The 25,671-nt window shown below is 39.4% G+C and overlaps 1 protein-coding gene across 1 annotated transcript in view; it reads left to right on the top strand.

Annotated features, from left to right (window-relative positions):
• The first annotated feature begins 15,922 nt into the window (after window positions 1-15,922).
• CABLES2 (Cdk5 and Abl enzyme substrate 2) overlaps window positions 15,923-25,671 on the top strand; it is a 40,131-nt gene continuing 30,382 nt past the window's right edge. The window contains 3 exon segments of the mRNA XM_044661157.1: window positions 15,923-16,190; window positions 16,447-16,517; window positions 16,520-16,590. Coding sequence (XP_044517092.1) covers window positions 15,923-16,190; window positions 16,447-16,517; window positions 16,520-16,590 — 410 coding nt within the window.

The raw sequence follows: 25,671 nt of genomic DNA, 5'->3' as shown, positions 1-25,671 counted from the left end.
CTGGAATTTCCCAGCTCTAATTCTTTCAGTGAGATGGGACATCACCAATCATATGCCCTGCCTCTACACCCTCCAGACCCCCTGACACTCATCTGGCTTGCCAGACCTTGCCATTTGTCCTACTGCCCTTAGGATTCCTTGACCTTTCCTTATATATGCTCTGCAGCTGAATTCTCTTTTATGTGTCTTCTCTTTCAGTTAGTGTGAGCTCCCTGGGAGCCTTTTCTCTTTGTGTCCCCAGAACTAAGCAAAGTGCTTGTCACATTTGTTGTTCAGTAGCTTTAGGCTCGTAGGCCTCTTCATGGCCCCACTTGGGGTTTTCTTAGCAAAGATACTAGAGTGACTTGTCATTTCCTTCTCCAGTTCATTTTATAGATAAGGAAACTGAAGCAAACAGGGCAAGTGACTTGTCCAGAATCACACAGCTAGTAAGCATCTCAAGGCCAGATTTTAATTCAGGTCTTCCTGACTCCAGCCTTGGAGCTTTATCTTATTGCTTAGCACATAATAAGTGCTGAATAAAGACATTTTCATTCATTCATTCATTCATTCACTCATTCACACATCAGATTCCCAGAAGCTTAACTGCTTCCCTCAGAGCTGGTCCAAGAGTCTTTGTCTTTAGTTCTACCTTACACTCTAAACTAAATATCCCTGATTCCTAAACCTAGGGGTATATTGATAAATGATCAACAACAGACTTTCCAAAAAAAAAATATATGCAGACACAGGTAAGTTTAAACAGCATTAACATTTTCTCTGGCACTTTCTTAAGTATGAATAGTAAACAATATAAAAAGTCAAAACCATCAGGCTACAAAGTTTGCTGCTTCCTGAGGTGTAAATATTCACACTGAAAATTTAGCAGTCAACCCTCAGGAGCCTGTACACTTTGGCTCCAGGACACTCCTGCATCATAACATAAGTCCCTGAGACTAGTGAATTTTCCCGACCCCCATTAACTTGGCTTCCTAGACTTAGATCTGCCACACCTCAGCAATGATTACCTGTGCTTCCCCTGCCTCTATTCCAAACATCCACCTTCCTCCTCCTTGTTATACCTAAACTTTCCAGTTCACAGGACAGTGTTTTCTAGGGTTTAATTATAAAATAAAATAAAAATAAAAAAGAATATAAAAATTCAGAATTAAAACAACAGGGTACAGTCATTAGTAAAACACAAAAATGAAAACCACCCTGTTCTAACTCTAAACTTCTCTTTTTTTTTTTTTTTTTTTTTTTTTTTAATTTTTAGCCATTGGCTCCAAGACAGAAGAGCAGTAAGGGCTAGGCAATGAGTGTTAAATGTCACACAGGGTCACACAGGTAGGAAGTGTCTGAGGTCACATTTGAACCCCAAACCTCCCATCTCTAGGCCTGGCTCTCAATCCACTGAGCTACCCGGCTGCCCCCCATGACTCTAAACTTCTTAATCTACCCTGCTGGATAATTCCCCAGGTTTCTCTTGTTTCCTGATTCTCTTCCACTGTGATAGACTTTAAGTCTACCCCCTTATTGTGCTGAAAGGCATCTTTTCCTCAAAGTGGAAAAAATCACAATCTTTGCAAGAGAAGAGAGACAACTGAAGCCTTCTGCCCATTAAGAGAGATATTTTCAGAATCGTCATCTGAGAGATAGGGACCAAATCCATTTGGAGATCTATGACTACCCCCAATGCTCAGCTAAGGAATGCCACTTTGGAGTATTCTGTCTTTGTGGTTTATCCACCCAACTCAAATTTGGGATTCATCCAACTAGACTCCCTGGACCAAGATCACTGGTCACATACCTTTGACAAGCTCTTCTGACTCTCAGATATGGTCATGTCAGCGATCATTGGACCCTGACAAGATGGTATGATGTACTCCCATGTATGATGCTCTCCAATTCACTTATTCATTTATTCAATTTGGCCCTCTGGTCTCATTTTTGTAGGGTCCTGCTCTGGGGATTTGTAACCCCTGAGCACCCTCCTTACAGAGATCCCTGTAGGATCAGAACTGTGCCAATTAGATTGCTATACTGATAGAATCAATTAGCTTGAAGCAGGGTTTCATCTCCATAATCTCCAAATGCCAGAATCCATCTGTGGAGATCTGCATTAGGACACAGGATGTCTTAATCTCGTTGTCTGGACACATGCTGATGATTTCTGCTTCCCACTTACATAGGGACAAACCTATGAAGCAATAGTTCTCAACACTTTGAAAAATGTATTGGAAGTGCAAATATCAATAATATGGAAGCAGGTCTTGATCAATGACACATGTAAAACCCAGTGGAATAGCTTGTTGGCTACAGGAAGGGGATGGGAGGAGGGGAAGGAAAGAACATGAATCATGTAACCATGGAAAAATTTTCTTAATTAATCGATAAAAAAATTCAAAAAATGTATTGGAAGTCCCCAGAGCAATTGAATATATCTCTCATACTATTCTTTTAGATTTATTCATTAAGTGTTTACAGTAACAGTAGTGATAACTTTTGCCTCCAAATTAAAATTTCTATTATATATAAATTATAAAATTTATGCCTCTAATTATGAAAACTAAAGCTCATAAAACTGATTATAAAATTATCAAGACACTATGAGAATTAAAATCCCACAAGATTTCATATACTTACTATTATCTGGAAGATTTCAAATATAAACTAGCCTTTGTAAGGAAAGAATCACTTTAGGTGTCATTTCCTTCTCTTTTCTCATCAGCCCATAAACTACACACTCGCAGAAACTCTGCTGAGTGCATGCAGAGTTTGGTGGGATAAGTGGGAAAGAAGACAAGAGGGGAAAGAAAGAAATGATCCTTTCTATATCACCTGTTATATGCCAGGCCCTGTTGTACTGAATACTTTGCAAGTGTTAGGTCATTTTATCCTCACAACAACCCTGGGAGGCAGATGCTGTTATTATCCCCATTTTATATTTGAAGCAATCCAGGCAAACAGGTTAAGTGACTTGCCCAAGGTCATATAGCTAGTAAGTAGAAGAGATTTAAAACTCAGATCTTCCTGACTCCAGATTCATTGCTCTATACTCTGAGCCACACAGCTGAATGGCTGACCAGAGCTGCTCAGTTGATCTAGAAATCAAACAAATAGAAAAAAAGTAAGCAAAGGGTAAATTTTACAAAAAGCATAAGGATGTCTAAGTCAGAAAAGAGCTTTAATACTACGAGAAACAGCAATATAAGGTTCATTTCTGCAGAATATTTATGAAGGTTCATGATGGTTTCAAGATGATTTATAATGCATATGCCCAGCAATTGTGGTTTTCATATAGCCTAACATTTATGCTTCAAGAGCACAAAGGTTATTCATCTTGATCGTGTGATGACAGAACTGAGGACGAATGATTATAGGGTAAGAGAAAGGAACAAGGGAGTGTTCTGGGGTGGTTGTTCAGAAAGAAGGATATGGGATTTCCAGGGCTGGAACCAAAATGGCAGAGGAAAGAAAGCTTTCAGTTTAGTTCTCTCAACATTCCCCTCCAAACAACTTTAAAATTGAATTCTGGAGAGCCAACAAGAGGCCAGAGTGAGGCATTCTTCCAGGCCAAGATTACAAAGGAGATCAGAAGGAAAGATCTTTGACATAGGAAAGGAGGTTGGACTGGAGCCCAAATGGATGAAACACCAGTGATGGGACTAGGTGGTAGAGAAAGAAGCGGCTTTGGAAATCCTCAAGCCAGGGACCCCAGTGGCTGGTCAGAAAAAATTACAGGGGACCCCTGTGCTAGCACTGGATGCAGGCCAGACACTATTTGACAAAACCATTGCCCATACCCACTTCTGGGTATAGTTCAAAGTCAGAGAAGAGCACTTTTGGTGCCCTGAGGGATAATATTCCTTCTGGTCCCAAGGGTCAGGGACCATGAAGAACAAAAGCAGTATTGATTGTAATCCTAAGGGATCAGGGGCCTTTCCTGAGTAAGGACCAAAGTACAGACCAGAACAGCAGTGACCACACCTCTCTCCAGATCATATCCATCATAGAGTTAAATTAATTACAGGAGGAAACAGACAGTAAAATTATACTAATGGGGGATCTCGACCTTTCACTAGCAGAGGAAGATAAATCTAACCATAAAATAAATATGAAAGAAGTCAAGAAGATAAATAGAATCTTCAAAAATTAGCCGTAATAGACTTCTGAAGAAAACTGAATAGGAATGTATTATTTGGGCACAAAAAAAAATCTCACAACCAAATGCAGAAGAATACAAATATTAAATGCACTCTTTCAGATCATAATGCAATAAAAATTACAGTTTAAGATCTGCTACAAATATTTTTGTAGGATTAGATTATTTACTTCTATCTTTGATCTCTTTGGGCTACAGACCTACTAGTGGTGTTGCAAGGTCAAAGGCAATGCACAACTTTTGTAGCCCTTTGGGTATAGTTCCAAATTGTTCTTCAGAGTGGTTGGACTAGTTCACAACTAGTGTGCTAGTGTGAGCACTCTACCAACGGTGCTTTAGTGACATAATTTTTTCTATATCCTCTCCAATATTTTCATTTTCCTTTTCTGTCATGTTAGCCAATCTGATAGGTGTGAGGTAGTCCCAGCATTTTTTTAGTTTGCATTTCTCTACTCAGTAGTAATCTAAAGCATTTGTCATATGCCTATAGTTAGCTTTAATTTCTTTATTGAAAACTGCCTGTTCATATCCTTTGACCATTTGCGAACTGGAAAATGGTTCTTATTTTTATAAATTTGACTCAGTTCTATATATTTTTGAGAAATGCAGCCTTTATAAGAGAAATTTGCTGTAAATTTTTTCTCCCAGTTTTTTTTTGTTTTCCTTCTAATTTTGGCAGCATTTGTTTTGTTTGTGTAAATTATAGTATCTGGTTGTAATGGGATGCTATTGTGCTATAAGAAATGTCAAGGGAGGCAACTGGATAGCTCAGTGGACTAAGAGTCAGGCTTAGAGATGGGAGGTCCTGGGTTCAAATGTGACCTCAGACACTTCCTAGCTGTGTGACCCTGGACAAGTCACTTAACCCCCATTGCCTAACCCTTACCACTCTTCTGTCTTGGAACCAACACATAGTATTGATTCTAAGGCAGAAGGAAAGGGTTTTTAAATAATAACAATAAAAAGAAATGACAAGCAGGATGGTTTCAGAAAAATCTGGTAAGACTTATATGAACAAAATATACAACAAAAAACAGTACTGTAAGGATGATCAACTGTGAAGAACTTAGCTACTCTGGTCAAGATAATGATTCAAGACAAAGGATCCATGATGAAAATGCAATCCAATCCTAACTCTTCTCTGGATTTCAGCAAGAAAGGAAGGATATTTTTCTCACCTCTCTACCCTCAGCATCAATAATAGTAAGGAGTCATTATTGTACTGAAAGGAATAATGAACTGGAGGAATTCCATGTGAACTGGAATGACCTCCAGGAATTGATGTAGTGAAAGGAGCAGAACCAGGAGAACATTATACACAGAGACTGATACACTGTGGCACAATCCAATGTAATGGACTTCTCTACTAGCAGCAATGCAATGATCCAGGATGATTCTGAGGGATTTATGAGAAAGAATGCTATCCACATCCAGAGAAAGAACTGTAGAAGTAGAAACACAGAAGAAAAACAATTGCTTGGTCACATGGGTCGAAGGGGATATGAGTGGGGATGCAGACTCTAAATGATCACCCTAATCCAAATATTAATAATATGGAAATAGGTCTTAATCAATGACACATGTAAAACCCAGTGGAATTATTTGTTGGCTCCCCAGGGGGTGGGGGGCAGTAAAGAACATGAATCATGTAACCATGGGAAAATATTCTAAATCAATTCATTAAATAAAATGTTTCAAAATAAAAAAAAAATAATAGGAGCCAAGTCCAGAACACCTAGAACATATGTTTGTGTAGATGAGCCTAAAACTTGATTTCAAATCCCTGGCTACCGTGTTCTGTTTTGTATTTCTTTCCCTGAGCCCAGGTCACACTAAGGTTCAATCCTAAAAAAATGGATACTACCAGGGGAGTACAAAAGGTTGAGAGTTCCTGACTTGATGGCTACTTCCCAGTAGAAAATCTTTCCTACAACGACATCATTCTTCAGGTGAGAAGATGACTACCTACAAGAACAAAAAAGCCAAGCCTGACTGGCAGGAAGATCTAGATTTTGTGAACTGCCCAGACAGTACCATTTTAAGATGAATGTGAAATATGTGTTTAGCAATCCAACAAAGTTGTTCTTATCTCCCAGGAAAGCACAATAGCATGATTGATTATTGTTTCATGTTCTTAAGATTTTTTTTAATGAACACTTAGAAGTATTTTGTGTATTTTAAGCATTTTTTGTAATGGGAGAAATAAATACCTGCCCTATGCCTGATGCCTTCTTTATACAATGAGTTCCTTTTATGTCTGAGATCCTGTTAATCCTTTATGGAGAGAGCCTAGAAGTAAGTCACTCCTGAGCTTGTTTTTTTTTTTTTTAATTCTTATCTTCCATCTTAAAATCAATACTGTGTATTGGTTCTAAGGTAGAAAAGCAGAAAGGACTAGGTAATGGTGGTTGAATGACTTGCCCAGGGTAACATAGCTAGAAAGTGTCTGAGGCCACATTTGAACCCAGGGCCTACTTCCTCTGGGCCTAGTACTCTATCTATGGAGCCACCAAGCTGCCCCCTTAAGCTTTATTTTTTTTAATGATTTTTTCTGGTGTTCTTCTCTGGGGCAAAGACATAATAAACCAGAAAGTTCTAGAAAAGCTTCATCCCTTTTCTTTGTTGTCAGGCCATTCCTAGAATGAATCTTGGTCTGCTTAAAGGTCTGCTTAAACATAGAATTATGGCCCTCTGTAGAAGCAGCTTTGATGAGCCATGATTCACATCCTAGAGATTCTTCTTGGATATGAAGGGGGGTGGGGGGGTGGAAAGGAGTTGATTCTGTCAATTACAAGTTCTTAATTCCTTTGGGGCAGATCCACACATTTTTGGAATTTATCAGTCTGATTTCTTTTTTTTTTTAATCTCCTAAATGGAAGTGAGTTTGGACCTCCATTTATAATACCTGGGGTTTCTTTCCAATAATCCCATGGAGAAATTCTAAGTGCTCCACCTATTCTAGGGACCTACCTAAGACATTTTTATTCACAGCTCCCTCTGAATTGTCCTATTGGCAGGGATCCAGTGGGGAAAATGAGTTTCGTTATATCCTGAAGTTACCCAGTGGAAGAAATTTTTACCCAGGACAGTTTGGTTTCTAATCTAAGAGAAGAGCAGAGCCATCTTATTGCTATTCCACTTTAGTATGAAAGAAGGTAACTCCTTAGGATTCCATTCCCATGAATTCAGCCACCCAGCCATAGGAAAACATGACACCCAGTCTGGGGGTTCTTCATCCCTGCAGTAAAGTGGCTGTCAGTGCTCACATCCATCCAATTTACTCCAAGATTCTCTAAATGGAGATTTATCTATGTGTGGAACCACAACCCTCAGTCCTTTCATGCCCTCCAATTGCCTAAGAATCCTTCCCCAAATAACACCCTCAATCACTCACAAAACATAGCGATTCACACCCTGCTGGCACACACACTGACACAGATGCTCTCAGCTTTCATATAGTTACTGGAAACAAAGACTGACATCCTATCCCACTCACACTCCATTCTACATTCTGTAATAAAAACCCAGAACATAGCTTGCAGTTACCTTCCACACCAGTTATCTGTACCAAGAAAACATCCTGATTTAAGGCTTAAACCCTTATAGCCCAGAGATGAGAACAGTAATAAATTACTACTCAAGGCTAATCTTTTCATCTATGTACATAGCTTTTGTAAGGATGGGATTTGTGAAAGGGGGATGGGACAAAAGGAGCCAGAGAAGGAGTGCTGACAGTTGCTCACAGTTGAGACCAGAGAGAATTCTGGAGATTTCTCCAAGGAGAGAGGGGAGGAGAAAGCTTCGGGCAGAGGACTGAGAGAAGGAGGAGGAGGACATCCCAGCTCAGATCCAGTCCTGAGGGCTTCCTGAGGATCTTTCTTTGGAAATTGAAACCCTGATTCCCTGATCAAAGCCATTCCATAGCATCTCACCCATCAAGACTTCAACTATCAAGTAAGATAAGTTTGGACTCTATTTTGGGAGCAATCTCTTAGTCTCCTTCACCCATCCCCAACCTTGCAGAGAGACCCTTTTTCAGTCAAACTTTACAATTATAGGAAAGGACAGAAATAGAGAAATAGAAAAAGGAGCAAGGGGAGGAGCTTAGGTGTGGGAACCACACCTAAGTGACGGTTCCCACCCAAGTGACAGACCTCATAGCAATAGCGAAGAGGGCACCCCAAAATCCCTCTGCCCTTCACCCCTTTCCCCATTCCCTGATTTGCAAATAATAAAAGCCATTCATCCCATATAGTATATAGCATCCCAGAGTGCCTGAGAGACATCAAGGGAGAGGGGAACCACAGCTTGGTCTGGCTGCCTCCATCCTGAAGCCAGACCACCTGCTGTGAAATTAACTGATGGGGGGAGGTTTGTGTGAACCCTATCCTTATTCAGGATTGGATTGGGGTACCACATACCTTGTCTTATAGGGAAGCCTCATCCCCAACTCCTATGGGGCAGCAGGACCATCCAGGTCATCCAGTTTCGGGGTGACACCCCTTAAAGTCTTCCAGTACATATTGGCCCCAGGGGAGAGCTGGAAGAGAGACTCACCATAGATTTTTTCTCTCTCTCTCTCTCTCTCTCTATCTATCTATCTATCTATCTATCTATCTATCTATCTCTATCTCTATCTCTATCTCTATCTCTATCTCTCCCTTCTATCAAACACTGGTTACTGGCTCTCTTTATTATCACAGTATCTAATGTTCAACTCAGGCACTCTCAGAGCCTAACACAGAAAATTAAAAGTTGTATTTCCTGGGTAGGGAAAGGCATCCCCAAGAAATGAATGACCCCAGGAGCCAAATATTTCAAGATCTCTAAGCACCCTCTAGTCAGGAGATTGGTGAAATTAATGCATAGCCATTCTGATGAAAATGAAACCTTCACATTTCCTGTCCCACTTATATTGGAATACACTGACCTGAGAGGTTTTCACTATTGTCAAAGAAAGTTAATACCCAAACCTCCTGAACCATCAGTAGTACGGTCTTCCTTAGAAATGGCAGTACAGTGTAAGCACTTGTCAACATGAAACACTACTACCCTCATCAAAAAGAAGGCACTCCTCAATGGGATAGAATGTATTCTGGCACCAAAATCAAATGAGATAATGCATTTTTTAAAGTACTTAGCAAGCCATAAAGCTCTATCTAAGTGTTAGCTATCACTGTTATCATCATCATTATTATATTTGTTGTTTATTGATTTCAAATTTTTAATTTGTTTCATTTTATTTTTAAATGAAATTACATTTATTTTTTTATTTATTTCATATTATTATTATTAAGATCATATTCCAGACATGAGATCTCAAGGAAACATCCTAGAGATGGAGAGTCTCAGATCCACCATTTTCCACCTCACATTTGCCACTGTACTAATGAGATTTAGAGATGGGTAAGGAACAGTGCTGAAGAGGGTTAGTGTATCCTTAAAGACATGGAAGGAAGAAGTGTTTTTCATTGGTATGATGGAAAACAGAGCCACAATTAGGCCTGGATGACTAGAGCTTTTCCCAGGACACTGAAATTTAGAAGGTACAAAATTACTTATTAATAAAATTAATTACAAATGTAAATAAATCCAAATAAAGCTATAAATAATATAAAACAATTATAAGATTAAATGATATTATTCTTAAAGATTTTATAATTTCAAATTATGTTACATATATAAGTTGACCATTATGTCCATTCTTACAATAGCACAGAAATGAAACAAGAATAATTTGCTAAAATGTCAGTGGAAAGAACAGCAAACTGAAACAGTCAAAGAATGTTGCCAGATTACAAAGAGATATAGGAAGCCATCTCCCTCAAATTTCTTGCAGAGATAGAGGAAAGTGTCTATGAGTATAGAACATTGTGTATATCTATAACCTGGGGTTCAAGGCTAGATATTTCCATAAGATTGTCCTCATTGGTGGAGAGGATAACTACTCAAGTGTTCTGTGTCCAGGAAAGGTGGAGCTGGCAAGAGCTGGGGAGAAAATTCTTTCTCTGCCTTTTGACTTTGAGAGAGGACACACAACAGATCAAAGCTCCCATCTATGAAAGGTCCCTGGAAGGCGAGAAAAACTCTGGAAAGAAGCTGACAGGTAGAGGAGCCAATGCTTATTTCATTAAAGACTTTAGGTAATTTCCCCTTAGTTGAAATTGAGGGTTCTCTCCTTGGCTACACTATCTTTCTCCCAATGGGAGAGTTCATTCGTGTTGTATATGTTCAGTATATTCCAATCTGTATAATTTCTATGATTTCTATTTAATTTTGGCTTGGAAAAATGGGCTTAGTCTCTATTCACTATTGTGATCTTTTTTTAACTAGCAGTTGTTGAGAAGGGAGTCCAGTATTTGGATGCGGCTTGAGGCACTCTTTTGGTTAAGAGATAGTAATCAGGAAAGTCTTTTCTCTAGATTAGCAATTTGTGTGGCAGTGTTAGGGAGAAGATAGCTATAATTCTATTCCTGGATCCACCCTCTGAGAGCTGAACAATCCACTCTATGGGCTCAATCCTTTGCCCCCATCCAGTCAGAAATAAAAGTCTCCTATATAGAAAGATGGCTGAGGATCCAGTTCTATTTATTTACACCTTTCCGAAAGCCAAATTTAGGCAAAGCTAATTATAAAAAATACAGATATAAATATATACACCTACATAGGCAAAACCTTACACTTCAGATTTTGAATTTTTTTAAAACTCTTATCTTCCATTTTAAAATCAATATTGTGCATTGGTTCCAAGGCAGATGAGCAATAAGGGCTAGGCAATCTTAAGTGACTTACCCAGGCTCACACAGCTAGGAAGCATCTGAGAGCAGATTTGAGCCTAGGACCTCCCCATCTCTAGGCCTGATTCTCAATCCAGTGAGCCACCAGCTGCCCACTTTTGAAAATATTTTGACTGCTTTGGGTAATTTTTTTTCTCTTTCTCTTTTTTGTTTTTCTTCTTAAATTTTTTGATATATGAGATGGCTCTCTAGGAGAGGGAAGCCAAAATGGGAGAAAATTGAGACAATGTAATAACAAAAGATATCAGTACAAATGAATTTTTAAAAGAATAATTAATAATATGTCTTGTTTCACAACATGACAGAGAAATATGTATTAAATTATAATACATGTACAACCTATATAATATTACCTGCCCTTTTGGGGAAGGGGGGAGGGAAGAGAGGTGGGACAGAGCAGGGAAAAAAGAATGAGACAGATCTTTGGATACAGCTAATATGAGAATTTGTATCTCTTGGATAAGCAAATTTATTATAATTTATTACATATTTATAACATTTATATTATATTATTGTTATGTTACATATTATATTGTTATTTTTTTATTAAAATAAATGGTAACAAAAAAAGGAAAAGTTAAACTAGGAAACTAACAGATAAGGCATTTCTTCACTACCACCAAATAACAGGTGAGTTCCTTCTCAGTGAGTAGCCCAAGGCATCTCAGAGGCTAATATCTTGGGGTCTCTGTATCCTCATTATGGAGTCATGTCCTAACCACTGGTCCCATGGTTGATCTGAGGACATGTTTATGTTTTTTGCCCAAGGAGCTATTTTGTATGACTGTTCCAAGCATGGAAATTTCTATTTGAGGCTCTAAGGAGAGACAGTTCTCATCCATCATTTTTCTTTAAACTGCAATCTCACTTTGGTGATGCATGATTGGTTTCATCCAAGGCCAGCTCTGGCAAAACTGCAAAGTTGGCAGCCTTTGTCCTGGCCATCCTCTCCTTCCCAAGAGCTCAGGTTCTCACAGTGCTAAATCCCCACCTTCCTGTCTGTAGCATCTGAGGTGTTAAGTGTTCCCTCCACCACCAAAGCAGTCTGAAGTTAAATACCAAGTGAGTGGCATCCATGGTAAGTGCTATCAAGTTTAAGAGACCAGGGTGATCAGTGAGGAATTCAGAAAGGTTTTATGAAAGAACTCAGATTTGGGTTTTGTATTTGAAACGTATTTGAAAATGTATTTGAGCAGTACATCTTTTAGATATGTATTAGATTCAGGGTACAAAGAAAAAGCCAGAGGACAATCCTAGAAGGGATAAATAATATAGGTGTAATGAGGGCCAATCCCCATATGAAGGGGCTGGGACAGGTGGGGGGGGGGCTGCTTCCAGAAAAATCATATGAAATGGAAGGGCCCTGAATTCTCAATTTGGAACATGCCTAGATATTCTGTAACTGATTCTGGTCATGTAACCATACAATGATGAAATGGATTTGTAGCCAGAACTGGGGTACATTCTAAAGGCACTAATAAGCCAAAAAAAAAGGAGTCTTTATTCCTCCCTGGCTGGGTCAGAATAAGGAGGTTAAGCCTTGGATGGGGAGAGAGGTCTCAAGCCTTTGTTTCCCAGCTATTGCTTCTGTCCTACTGGATCTATTCTTTTCCAAAGGAAATTGGAGATTTCTATGGCCTTGTGACTTTCAACTGTGTAAGCCACCAGAAATCCAGGAGCTAGAGGTTGTGCCAGGATTTGCCAGAAACCAGATGGTGAGAACTGAAATCCAAAGTGATCTGCCTCAGCTCTGCCGGACAGTACCAGAAATTCAACCTTCTCCAACCTTAAGCAATGCCACATTTGTAAAGGAACTCAATAGGGCAAATGCTTTGTTGAAAATACACTCTCTAAGCCCTTTCACTCCCAAGACTGAGGTGTTATGAGGAAGATTATACTCACAGGCATTGAGAGGGAAATGTTTGTAAATTTGGCTCTTGCTCTATCTTTTCAGTAAATATCCCTTTGTAAAGGCTAATTGATGTTAATTGGTTAAATGAAACCAGGAGCTAATTACTGATGGTTAACAGTGGGAGGAAACATGTAGGAATGCAGGTTTGAGCTGATGACATTAGAGAAAGACTCCCCCAATGCCTCCAGATTACCCCAACTCCCCTCAGGGTAGATGTTGCTGGCCTTGCTCTAGAAGAATGAGTTCAGAGTATGGCTAAACAAACAAAAATACAAAGTTAAGAAAGAGCAAGGAAGCACAAAATCCTTCCAGCCACCTAGGAGCTGTGTTTCAGAATTCTGTGCAGTAAACAGCCCAGCATGGAGACAAGAGAGAAAAGAGTCGCCGTTGAGACTGGCTGGAGCTTTCTCTTTCTTCTTTGGGGTCAGGGCAAGCATTTGGTTTGCTTGGCCCTGGATCAAACTCATTTATTGCAGAAGCCAGTGTTTAAACAAAACCCTGCACAAGTACCCTCCACACTCCAGGGCCCTGAGCCAAAACCACTCACAGCAGAAGGACAAATGCCCTCATCAAACTCAAGAACAGCATTTCTCGGACTTTGCCAAAAGCCTTAGGCCATTGTGGCAGCTAAGCAGTACTACAGGCCCCAATTCTAATCGGTGCTCCCATCCAGAAAGTAAAATTTTTTATGTACTGAAGGATGCTCTTTGATGATACCTGATATATTTAGAGGCTTGGTATTAGCAACGAGTATCAACTAGAAGACTAGAGGTAGAACATTGAACTAGAGAGCAATTTCATATGTGTCTGGGTAAGAAAGGAGAATAAAATAGATGAGATAAGTGGAAAAGACAGACTGGAACAAGTGAGCAATATGTCAGACCAGCTGACCTTTGGTAACATTCATGGTGCAGTGTGTGGAGAATATAGGAATGAATGAACCAGGACAGGTCCTGCAAAGTGGTGCAATATTTCAGCTCAATTGGTCAATTGTCCAGAGGCCTTTCTGCACTAGGAAGGGGTGGTTCTACAGTTGGGGCTAGTCCTATTCCAGATTCCACACAAAGAATACATCACATCTCAAAGACTATCAATAGGAGATTGCATTTACTGTGTAAGTGGGAAAAGGTCTTTCCAAGACCAGGAGTTCTTAACTCCAAAGGGCATTTATTAAGTGACTATACAGGATCGATCAAGCCTGAAGGAAATGATAAACCACTTCAGTATCTTTGCCAAGAAAACCCAAATGACATCATAAAGATGACCATCTGACAACTGGAAGAAAAAAAAACTGAACAATAACACTATGGGTCAGGCTTTTTGCTAAGTATTTTACAAATATTATCTCATTTGGCCTCATATCGGAAGGAATGATTTTAGTAGGTCTATAAACTTGGATGAGAAAAAGAAAACTGACTTCCTTGGTCATCCTATGTATTTTATTTATCCATTTAAAAACATGATTCTGAGAAGGAGACCATAGGATTCACCAGATTGCCAAAGGGGTCCATGACACAAAAATGGTTTAAGAACACCAGGCCTAGGCTCAAGTGACCTGAGAAGCTAAAAAAAGAAGCAATTGAATGATGCTGGCGTGAGTCTAGGATTCAATCTACATCGACATAGCTGACCCTCAATTCCAAATCTCTTGTAAAATGAGGGTTCAATAACAGTCTCCCAGAATGTCAGAATTGGAGGACAGGGCAGGGATAATTGGAGAGAAATTACCTCTCTCCAAAGATCAGTTAATAGGACTAAACAGAGCAGAGAGGATAACACAAAGCACCAGTTAAAGATCATCTGGCCCAATACCCTCATTTTATACATGAGAAAACTGAAGCCCCTAAAAAAGGATTTGCCCAATGTCCTATAGCAGGTTCATGGGATATAGCAGGGAAGGTAGAAGGGGGGGGTTTTAGCCTGAGGTCTGTGAACTTATTTTTTAAATATGTTTTGATAACTATATTTCATATTATTTGGTTTCTTTTACAATCCTATGTATTTTATTTTGTGATTTTTAAAACATCATTCTGAGTCTATAACTGGGTCTATCACAAGGAGCGATAACTGGGAGTGCCAAGAACAGCTTCCAAGTGTGTTCGTGTACATATATGTAAGTATATACATAAAGCACCTACTACTCACCAGGCACTTTACAAAACTCTAATTTGATCGTCACAACAAAGGGTTCAAATTAGGTCTTGCTGGCTAATCGCTCTGTCCACTGAGTCACTTAGTTGCCTCTTTGTGGTTAGTCTGAGCAAGTCACTTGTCTTTGGAACTCAGTGTCCTTCTCTGCCCTTAAGATGAAAGAGTTGAGGCAAGGTGATCTCTAGCATTCTATAAATAAAAAACTCTTACGGAGAACAACGATATGGTTCAATATCATCATTATCACTACTGAATAATTTATCAACAACAATATTGATAGAGATAGTGCCATCAGGAGTAATGTGTAACCGTTCCTTTGTTTTCTATTAACAAACGATGAAATGCTAGGTTTGCTAGCATCGCTTGGCCTTCCTAGGGTCAGCACCAGATTCGGACCAGCAGTCAGGACTCCTCGAGCACACTGGGGGAGAAGCAAAGAAAGGAAGCAGGAGATCAAATCCGCTTCTTCCCCAATCATCAACAACAAAGGGCTCTCCCACCTGCAGCCTAGGAAGTGAGCAAAAGCTCACATCTCTACCGAGAACAGGAGCATCAGTAACGGCTACGGTGCCCGCACCCCTCCCCAGGCCTGGATTCAAACCCACGACGCGGGAGGCGCAGAGCGTCTTGGCGTCCTCCCAACCCGCCTAGCCACTTGGCCGCTGTTCTATCCCCGTGGGGAGGACGGGCCGGCAGCCCAGCCGCTCCCTCAAGATCCAATCCCTATAGCCTCTAGGACCCAGAGGAGCAATCCCTGGAGAAAGGGTTGGCCCGCCCCCCGGGCCAGGCTGTCCAATAAAGTGACTCAGAAGATCCTCTAATTTGCATGCCCACGCGCCGTGGCCAATGGGCAATGGGCGTGCGCGTTCCCGACCGAGCCACTCTGGCCGGCTGGGGCCGCTGCGGCTCATTTAGAGAATGGCTGCGGCCGCGGCGGGTGGCTCTTCCTCAGCCGCCTCTGCCTCCGCCTCCGCCGCCACTGGCACCGGCTCTTCCTCCAAGCTTCCGCCGACCCCGCCGACCCCCAAGGAGCACCCAGCGCCCCGCCACCCGCCGCAGCTGAGGAAGCGAGGCGATTCCCGGCGTCGACAAGCCGCCCTCTTCTTCCTCAACAACATCTCTTTGGATGGCCGGCCGCCTAGCCTTTTCCCTGGCGGCGAGAAGCCCCCACCTCAGCCCCAAGATGAAAGCGCGTCCGGGCAGGCGGCGGCGGCCGGAGAGTCTCCCGCCGGGCACCCGCTGCCTCCCTCTGCCATCGGGCCGCCCCGTCCTGGGGCCCCCAACGGGCCTCCCCCGGCCCCGGCCCTACTCCTGCAGCTGCCCAAGGACAATCCCCTGCCGCCGGTCCGCGGCGAAGCCGAGCCCCCAGGCGCCCGAGGCAGCGTCTTCCTACCCCAGCTGCTACTGCTCGGGGGCCAGCTGGGGTCGCCTGCCCCACTCACCGCGCCCCCCTCCGCTGCCGCCGGGGCCGCCACCGCCGTGGGGCTGCCCGGGCTGGGGGGCAAGGGCGCCCCTCCCACCCCTCAGGGGCTCCTCAGCCCCACGCAGACCAGCGCTGGCTTCACCTTGGAGGTCCAGCGTCAAAGGTGAGAGTCCTGGTGGAAGGTTGGGGCGGGTAGCGTCCAGACACCCTTCCTACCCACCCCTGGCATTACTTGCCAAGGGGCCGGGTTGGGGGGCTGGGGAGGGTAGAGGGTCTCTGGGAGGATGCTTTGAGAGAAGGGAGCACCGCTAAACCCCACTTGGGAGTGTCCGCCCGCTCCTGGATGCTGCTGCTGAGCTCTGCACCCCTCTGAGCGCTCTGTCCTCCACGACTCCTTCCACAGACTCTTTCCTGCATCTAACTTATTTACCTTTCTTTGTAGTCTCCCTTTCTTCTCAGAAAACACACATGACAGTATGTATATTACTTTTTTTGCAGCGTATCCAGGCTTCTGCTTTTTCTTCCCTTCATCCCCTTTTCCCGGTTTTTGTTTCCCCCCTGAACAACTGTTGGGCATCTGATGCTTTACCTGCCCTTCAATTCCTGGCAGCATCTTCTGACCCTTTATTAGCTGGGGCAGATGCTTAAGCTTATCTCACGTTGGAAAACTGTGGTGTTTGCTAATGGGGTCCTGTTGCTGAGATCTGGTTTGAAGTTCTTTAAAATAGACATAGACCAACTGTAAGCAGTTTTTATAAATTGTTTTCATGACCTTGATGACCATTTTGTCTTCCAAAAAAATAGCTTGTGTTTGAAGTAGTGCTTTCCTGGAGATGCAAAAAGTTCTACTTAACAGCCTTTTTGTTAATTCAAATTCCACTTGGATTATCAACCAGAACCCCCAAAGATGCTTCTTGAAAGCTAATTTTTTTTTTAAGTGAGCCTTTGGAAACATATCTTGAACATTTTAATTTGCTGTGTTAAATTACTAAATTTGTATCAAATAGAAAAATCTTGGTTTTTTTATGCAGATACAATTTTTTTGCTTGAAATAAACCATTACCACCTACATTTTTAGTTCTAGAGGAAAATTAAACTGCCTTGAGCAAGCACTTCACCCAAATGAAACACTATGTATTTCAAATGATGATCCTAGTGTAGTTATGTGTAGTTCTACTCAATAAGTAATTTACAGAGTCTTATGAAGGTTTTCATTTAATGATTTATTATAGTAAAGAAATCTCTCTGTCAAATCAGGCCAACAAGCATTATAATACCTACCTACTAGTATATACCAGGCAAGCAGTGTGCTAAATATTGAGGATACAGAGGAAAACAAACTGTAAAAGCCCCTGCTCTCAGGAAGACTGCTTCCCCAGTCTAATGGGGAAGACAGCATGCAAATAACTAAATACAAACAAGATATATACTGTACAGGATAAATTAGAGAAAGTCTTAGAAGGAAGGCTCTAAGATTAAAGAAGACTAGAAAAAGATTTCTTGCAAAAGGTAGGACTTTAGGGGCAGCTGGGTAGCTCAGTGGATTGAGAGCCAGGCCTAGAGACGGAAGGTCCCAGGTTCAAATCTGGCCTCAGACACTTCCCAGCTGTGTGACCCTGGGCAAGTCACTTGACTCCCATTGCCCACCCTTACCAATCCTTCACCTATGAACCAATAGATAGAAGTTAAGGGTAAAAAAAAAAAAAAAAAGGTAGGACTTTAACTGAGACTTGAGCTTTAAATATGTCAACAGTAAAATAATTGGGCCTTTTTACAACAGCATTTTCTAAATTTTGGTGACTTTCTTTAAAGATAGAGGGGAGAGTTCTTTAGCTAATAAATGATTAATTATAAGACTTTGGCTTTATAAGTGACTCTTGGGCCTAAGGCTGATGCCATGCTTTTTTTTTTTTAACAGAACTAACAGAAAAGCCTCTTTTGATGGTAAAATTTTAAGTTTCTTAACCAGAATGAAACAATTACACAAGTTAGTACAAAGTATAATTCTGACCAATGATTTTCTTGGGCCTATCAAGTAAAGACGTTTAGCACAAAAGTGCTTATTCAGCTGATTTTATTAGATTTAAGGTCTTCTGATATGGTTTAGGAAAGCCGTCTCCAGAAAATTGATCTATCCTAGCTATAACAACAAGGATCTTAAGAAAGTTGAGTTTTGATGCCTTTATGTAGTTAAAACACTATTTTTCAAACATCCATATAATATAAAATCATTGCCAGCCCTTGTTTGATGATATAAACACTACATTAGCTGAGTGTGGAACAGCAGGGAACTATCATTGCTAAGTGTTTAATTACCTGTATTTTTAAGATCATTTTTATATTATACATGATTATTTGAATTCCATGGTAAAATGATACTTTATATATAGAACTATAGGTAATTATATGTAGATTTATACTTTTATAGTCTGAAAGGTTATATATAAATTAAATAATTTCTTCTGAGAGGTTACTAGAGAAATCCTAAGACAGGAAATTCATGACCTAATTTATTTAATAAACATTAGTATTTTTTTAAGTATAATCTTCTTGGTATGTTGCTCATACTGACTACTTTAGAGGTTCAAATAGTAACTACAATCCTCAATGTTCTCTTCCTACTGTTTTCAAGTTGTAAAAATAACAAGCATATTGAAGATATTGTTAAAATAAGCTAGGCATTGGATATAACTTTTATTAATTTGCTTGACTTTAGTTTTGGAATTGAACATTGTAGTTATGCCATTGAGTAAATACATGAATTATCTGATTCTAATTTTCCTAACAAATTTTATCACCTAAATAAGATTTCATTTTTATTATGCCACAATGCTTTAAAAATAATAAATAAGCTGAATTTTTTACCAGTTTCTTAATTTTCTTTGAGTCAAGGATTTAAAATTTTTTTCTTTTTTTTTTTGTTCATTTGTCTTTGATGTTTTGACGTAATTTCTTTGTAAGATTAAGTAAATTTTGAAAGATACTAAAAATTCTAGAAGGTAAAGTCTAGGAGGAGTTCATTACAAATGTGGACAGTCTAGTCAAAAGGCATAGATGGTGTGTGGAAGAACTGTTAAAAAGTCCAGTTAACTGATCATTGAATGTGTAAAGGGAGAGTATTTTATAAAGCTGGAAAGGCAGGTTAGAGCCAGGTTGTGAAGACCTTTAAAGCTAAACCAAAGAGTTTGTATGTATACTTATTAAACTCTAGAAATAGCCACTGGAATTTGGGGAAGTGCAGTGACATGACTATACCTGTGCTTTAGGAAAATCATTTTGGAATCTATGTAGAGAATAGACAGTAGAAGGGACAGACTTGAAGCAGAAAGACCATTTAGAAGTCTAAGGTCATCATCCAGCAAAGAGGTGATAGAATGCCTCAAGAGTAATCATGAAGGCAGAATAGAAGAAACTTGGCAACCTATTGGATGTTTAGGGTAAGAGAGTGAGGAGCTGAGGATGACTCCAAAGTTGTGAACCTATGGGATTAGAAGGATGTTGATGCTTTCAACAGAAACAGTGAAGTTAAGAAAGGAATGTTTATGGGGAAAAAAGAAGTTGTATTTTGGACATGATAAGTTTGAGATGCTTATAGAACATACACCGAGTAATGTTCTGCTGAAAAGTAGTGACATGGAATCATAGGATCATTTATCTAGAGTTGGACATCAGAGACCATCAGAGACCTGACTTTACAGATGAGAAAACTGAAACCCAAGAAAGTTAAATGACTTGCCAAAGACAACACAAGTACTACTTAGTAAGTATCCTAGATAGGTTTTTAACTCGGGTCTTCTAACTCTAAAGCCAGTGCTCCTTCTACTTCATATAATCCAGAAGACTGACCAGATGAATTAATCATCTGCACAGAGATGCTAATTAAACACATGAGAGCTGATAAGGTCACTGAAAGAGTATTAAAAAAGGACCAGGACAAAGCCCTGGAGTGCACCTGCAGTTAAGGGGCAGGATATGGAAGATTAACTAGCATTGGAGACTGGCAAGCGATCATATACATACAAAACCAAGAGAAAGCAGTGTCATGAAAAACTAGAGAGATGAGCAATGTGAAATGTTGCCTAGAGCTCAAGAAGGGTAAGGATAAGGATTGAGAAACAACCATCAGATCTAGCAATTAAGAAATCATTGACAATTTGAAAGCAGTCTCTTTTGATTGACCTCAGAAACTACATTGCAGAGGGCTGAATATGGAGAAAGTGGAGGCAAAGAGGAAAGAAAGCTTTTTCAGAGTTTGGTTGTAAAAGGTAGAGGGGTCTTAACAGTCATCAAGTCCAACTCCCTTGTCTTACAAATGAGGAAACTGAGGCCCATAGAGGCTTTCTCAGGATGTGATTTTAAGTGTCTAAGACAGAATTTGATTCCAGGTCTTCTAACTCCAACTCTAGTGCTCTCTCCACTAACACACCTCATTGCACACAGGAAAGATGACCTATCATGAAGAGATGGCAGGTCCAAGAGTAGGGTTTTTGAAGATAGAGGATTATTTGTAGATAGCAGGAGAAGAACCGCTAGAGAGAAATTGAAGATAAGAAACAGGGAAGTGGAAGGGCATAAAGAAATGAGATAATGGGATTAAAGTTGAATATTAGAGGGGCTTGCCTTGCAAGGAGAAGACCCACCTTCTTTTCATCAGAGATTCGAATAAAAGAGGAAAGAATGGAAGATGTCAAGAATTTTTGAGATGTAGGAATGAGAAGAGGATGGTGTTTTAATCAAGTCCATTAAGATTTACAAAGTTTTATTGAATAAGAGTCTGTTATTTAAAAACAAAGCATTTCTCTTGCCTTAAAAATCTCTATAAGAATTCGTTGGAAGTATCTCCCAGATCATAGATCCAAAGTAGAAGAGAGATCTCAGCAGTCACTTATCTCACCTTCTTCAGGCTTAGCAAAATGAAGTGGTTTGCCTAAAGTCAGACGGGTAGAAATCTTCTGAGATAGGATTTATACCCATGTCCTCTGATTCCAGGGGCAGTGATCTTTTTACTTTTCCTTTCTATTTGTATTTTTGGTATTAGGGCATTGTTATATATGCCTTTAGTGGGAGAGGTATGTAACTAAAAGCTAATAAATTTGGAGTTAATCTAAATGTAGATGCTTTTGTAGTGTGTGATTTTACATATTGTTCATAAGTGGCTCTTCTTTCACTTCTGTATCCAGATTTGCTAGTCATTAGAAAACATTCACACAGAATATTACAAAAATATTCAAGAAGTTCTCAAAATAAAATATCTCTTCAGTTTAATTGGTGATTGATGGAAACCTTAACTATTGACCAAATAGAACCAACTCAGAAGAGAATGTGAAACTTTGTAAGATAAATCTCTGTGTGGTCATTTATTACCTTCTTTATTTTGGAATTTTTAGAATCCTGAAATCTTAAAATTTTACCTAGTCTTTACTACCAAATTGTGTGCAAAAATTAAATGGAAGCATCTAATTTCTGTCTAAGTTTATCTCCAGTGTAAAACTAGATTGCAGAAATATTTAAACCTGTTCCCTTTTACTTAACAGGATAAAATTGAGTACTTAGAACTTTTCTGTTTAAGTTGGATTTAAGCCATTAACTATTTTTCTCTGATGCTACCTACTACCTAGAATGAGGTGATCATCTTTCTGTATTTGAGATACAAGACTTCATTATACAGCTATACAGAGTCAAAACTATCAATTAAACTAATTTAATTAATTATTTATGTATAATTATAAATTAAACTAAGGGGATGGTGGTTAGAGGGAGGTATAGTATGGATAGATCTTTAATGAAATAAAAAACTTACAAATATTTCTGATGAAAAGACCAAAGCTGATTAGGGTCTTTGAAATACAAATCCAGAGAAACCTAGAAGGGAAATTTTATTTGGATGATTAGAAGAAGCTTTATAATGATGTAGTGCTAACATTCTAATGGGGAAAAAGAAATAAGTGGCCTTCAGAACCTTAATGTCATAAGAGTTTATTGAGTGAACTAAAAAGAAAAGCAGAATCATGAAAGTGGATTGGTTGTATTTGGGGGTTTTAAAGAAGGGAGAGTAAAAGTATAATGTAGAAAGGGGAATAAAGGAGATGGAACTTGCTATTTCTAGTATTTAGAGTATGTGAAAAGAGCATACTTCCTTAGTTAAGGAGGTGGTGTGGAGAGAGCAGAAATCAGATGAACCTCTTTTCTAGAACTGACAAAAGAGGATTGAACACATGCAGCTGTGTGTTCTCAACTTTATTCTCAAGGAAAGGGAAGGGAAACAAGCAAGGTCAAAGAGGGAGGACATAATTGACCAAAAAAAAGAAAACCCACCCTCTTCTGAAGGAAAGATTAATGGGGGGAAAGGGAAAAAGAACGACAAAGAACTAGAATCAGACAAGTTGAACACTGTTGGTGGAGCTATTGAATTGGTCCAGCCATTCTGGAAAGCAATTTGGAACTGTGCCCAAAAAGTTAACTCAGCTGCATACTCTTTGACATATTAGGCCAACCCCCAAAGAGATCAAAGAGGAAAAGATATTGAAAAAGCAGTAAAAATTTTAACCACTCTTTTTTTGTGGTGGCAAAGAACCAGAAACTAAAGGAGTACCAATTAATTAGGGAATGACTAAACAGATTATAGCATATAAATGTAATGAATACTATTGCACTATAAGGAATAAGTTGAGATGGTTTCAAGAGAAACCTGGGAGACTTGTTTGAACTAATGAAGAGTGAAGCTAACAATCAAGAGAAAACAAGTTATATCAATAATAACAACATTTTAAAGACAAATAGCTCTGAAAGGTGGAAGAATTCTGATCATTGCAAACATCAAGCTTGATTCCAGTGTACTGAAAAGGAAGCATGCTTTCCACCACCTAACAGAGAGCTATTAAATTTATGGTATAGAAAAAAATTTTTTTAGTAATTTTGTTAAAATCTAAATGTCATCTCAATGATATTTAAGGATGAAACTGGAAGGAGGATAGCAAATAGATGAAATTTGAAAGAAATTTATAAAACATTTCTTTTCATTGTCAAAAAGGAGCCATCACACCTAGACTCTACATCACACTTCTAAATGTGCTTAAAGAAGAGGGAGAAATAATTCTAAAGATAACAAGATAGAGAAAGCAGCCAGTTTAGGCCAATTGTATCTTGAGATCAATGTTGGAGACTGATACAGTTGTAAAGATTCAGTGGACTAATTTATGGAATATCTGAAAGAGTGAAAAGACTAAAAATGTGGGGGAGAGAAGATATATTAGACCTTATTAATCCCCCAAAAAGTCAACCAAGAGAACACCCACAACTCCTGACCTACGTGCCTGCCTTTTCCATTAACATAAAACTTTTGAGAATGATATACACAATCGGGGGCATCCTTGATCTGGGCATTATTGCGGAACTGGAAGTGTCTTACAAGTATCCACAGTAGGCAACATCTTTACTGTCACACTATTGAATGAGAGATGTACAGAATACAATCCCCTTGACTATTTTTTTAATCAGTTCCATGTAGAACAAGATACTGCCTTAAAACCTGTCTTCCAACAAAGTATCTCCTATGTATACATCAAAATTACATAAGCGTCCTTGAAAAATATCAAAATGGAAAGAACCTGGTTCATTAATCTTCTGAACACAAACATAAGGCCAAGAAAACAAAACAAACCCCCCCCCAAAAAAAAAACTGTCCAATGAAAGTGTTTGCCACCATCATGGAAGATATACACAGCACAGAGTCAAAGTTTAAGAGTGATTCTACAGAGATAATAAAATCCTCTAAAACTCCACTTTGTAGATGACATTGTACTTACTGTATCAAGACCTCAAATATTAAAAAGCTTCATTCAGTCTTTCTTTGAATATTTCTCTAATAAGGACCACATTTCCAAGATGTTTAAGGAACTGATTAAAATTTACAAGAATAAGAACTATTCATCAATTGATAGTCAAAGAATACAACTAGGCAGCTTTTTTTAAACCCTTACCTTCTGTCTTAGAATCAATACTGTATATTGGTTCCAAGACCAGAGTGGTAAGGGCTAGGCAATGGGAGTAACTTGCCTAGGGTCACACAGCTAGGAAGTGTCTGAGGCCATTTTTGAACCCAAGACCTCCCATCTGGGCCTGGCTCTCAAACCACTGAACCACCCATAGGCAGTTTTCTAAAGAAGATATCCAAGCTCTCAATAGCCATATAAAAAAGTACTCCAAGTCACTAATAATTATAGAGATGCAAATGAAACAACTCTCGGGTTCTGTCTCAGACCCATCAAATTGGCAAAGTTGACCAAAAAAAAGAAAATGACAATTTTGTGCTGGCAATGAATTGGAAACTAAGGAGGTACCTATCAGGGAATGACTGAACAAATTATGATATACATATATGTTATTGTGGAATACAATTATGCTGTAAAATGACTAAAAAATTATTTCAGGGAAACCCAGGATGATATCTGAACAGATAAAGAGTGAAGTGAGCAGAACCAGGAGATCAAGTTATACAAATATTGTTAAAGCCAAAAAATTTGGAAAGACAGAAGAATTCTGATCATTGCAATAACCAACCATTATTCCAGATTACTGATAATGATGAAACATGCTACCCACCACCTGACAGAGAGATGGTAGACGCAGAGTGCAGAAAGAGACATGTTTTTTAAATTTGGTCAATTCAAGAACTTATTTTGCTTGACTGTGCCTTTTTGTTTCAAGAGTTTTTATATTTTATTGTTCTCCCTATCCCAAAAGAAGAGATATATTTCTTCACTGGGAAAATTGAATTTTTGAAAAAATTGAAAAAAACATGTGAATGGAAGGGTAGCTTAGTAGATAAAGACCTGGAGACAGATCCTGGGTTCAAATTTGGTCTCAGACCATTACTAGCTGTGTGACCCTAGGCAAGTCACTTAATCCCTGATGCCTTGCCCATACCACTCTCTTCCTTGGAACTGATACTTAGTATCAATTCTAAGACCAGAAAAGGGTTTAAAAAAAGAAAGAAAGGAAATGCCTATTGGTCTGATTATGACATGATGAGAGACATGATTAGAGGTTATCCATTTGAAGTATACCTATTTACATATACACAGTGGGGGCCCAGTAATGCAAACAGTACTAGACTTAAATGGAAAGAACAGAATAGGCTAGTATACCTTTGAAAGATATCAGAGTTCTTTTAATGACTCCACATTTCCCCCAGGTAGGGAGGAAAAAGGTATATCTTTTTAATACTAATGTTCTAGCAATGTTG

The sequence above is a fragment of the Gracilinanus agilis genome, chromosome 2 (genome assembly GCF_016433145.1).
Source record: "Gracilinanus agilis isolate LMUSP501 chromosome 2, AgileGrace, whole genome shotgun sequence".
Lineage (NCBI taxonomy): Eukaryota > Metazoa > Chordata > Mammalia > Didelphimorphia > Didelphidae > Gracilinanus > Gracilinanus agilis.
The sequence above is the reverse complement of the archived record's forward strand: the minus strand, read 5'-3'. Positions and strand labels throughout refer to the sequence as shown.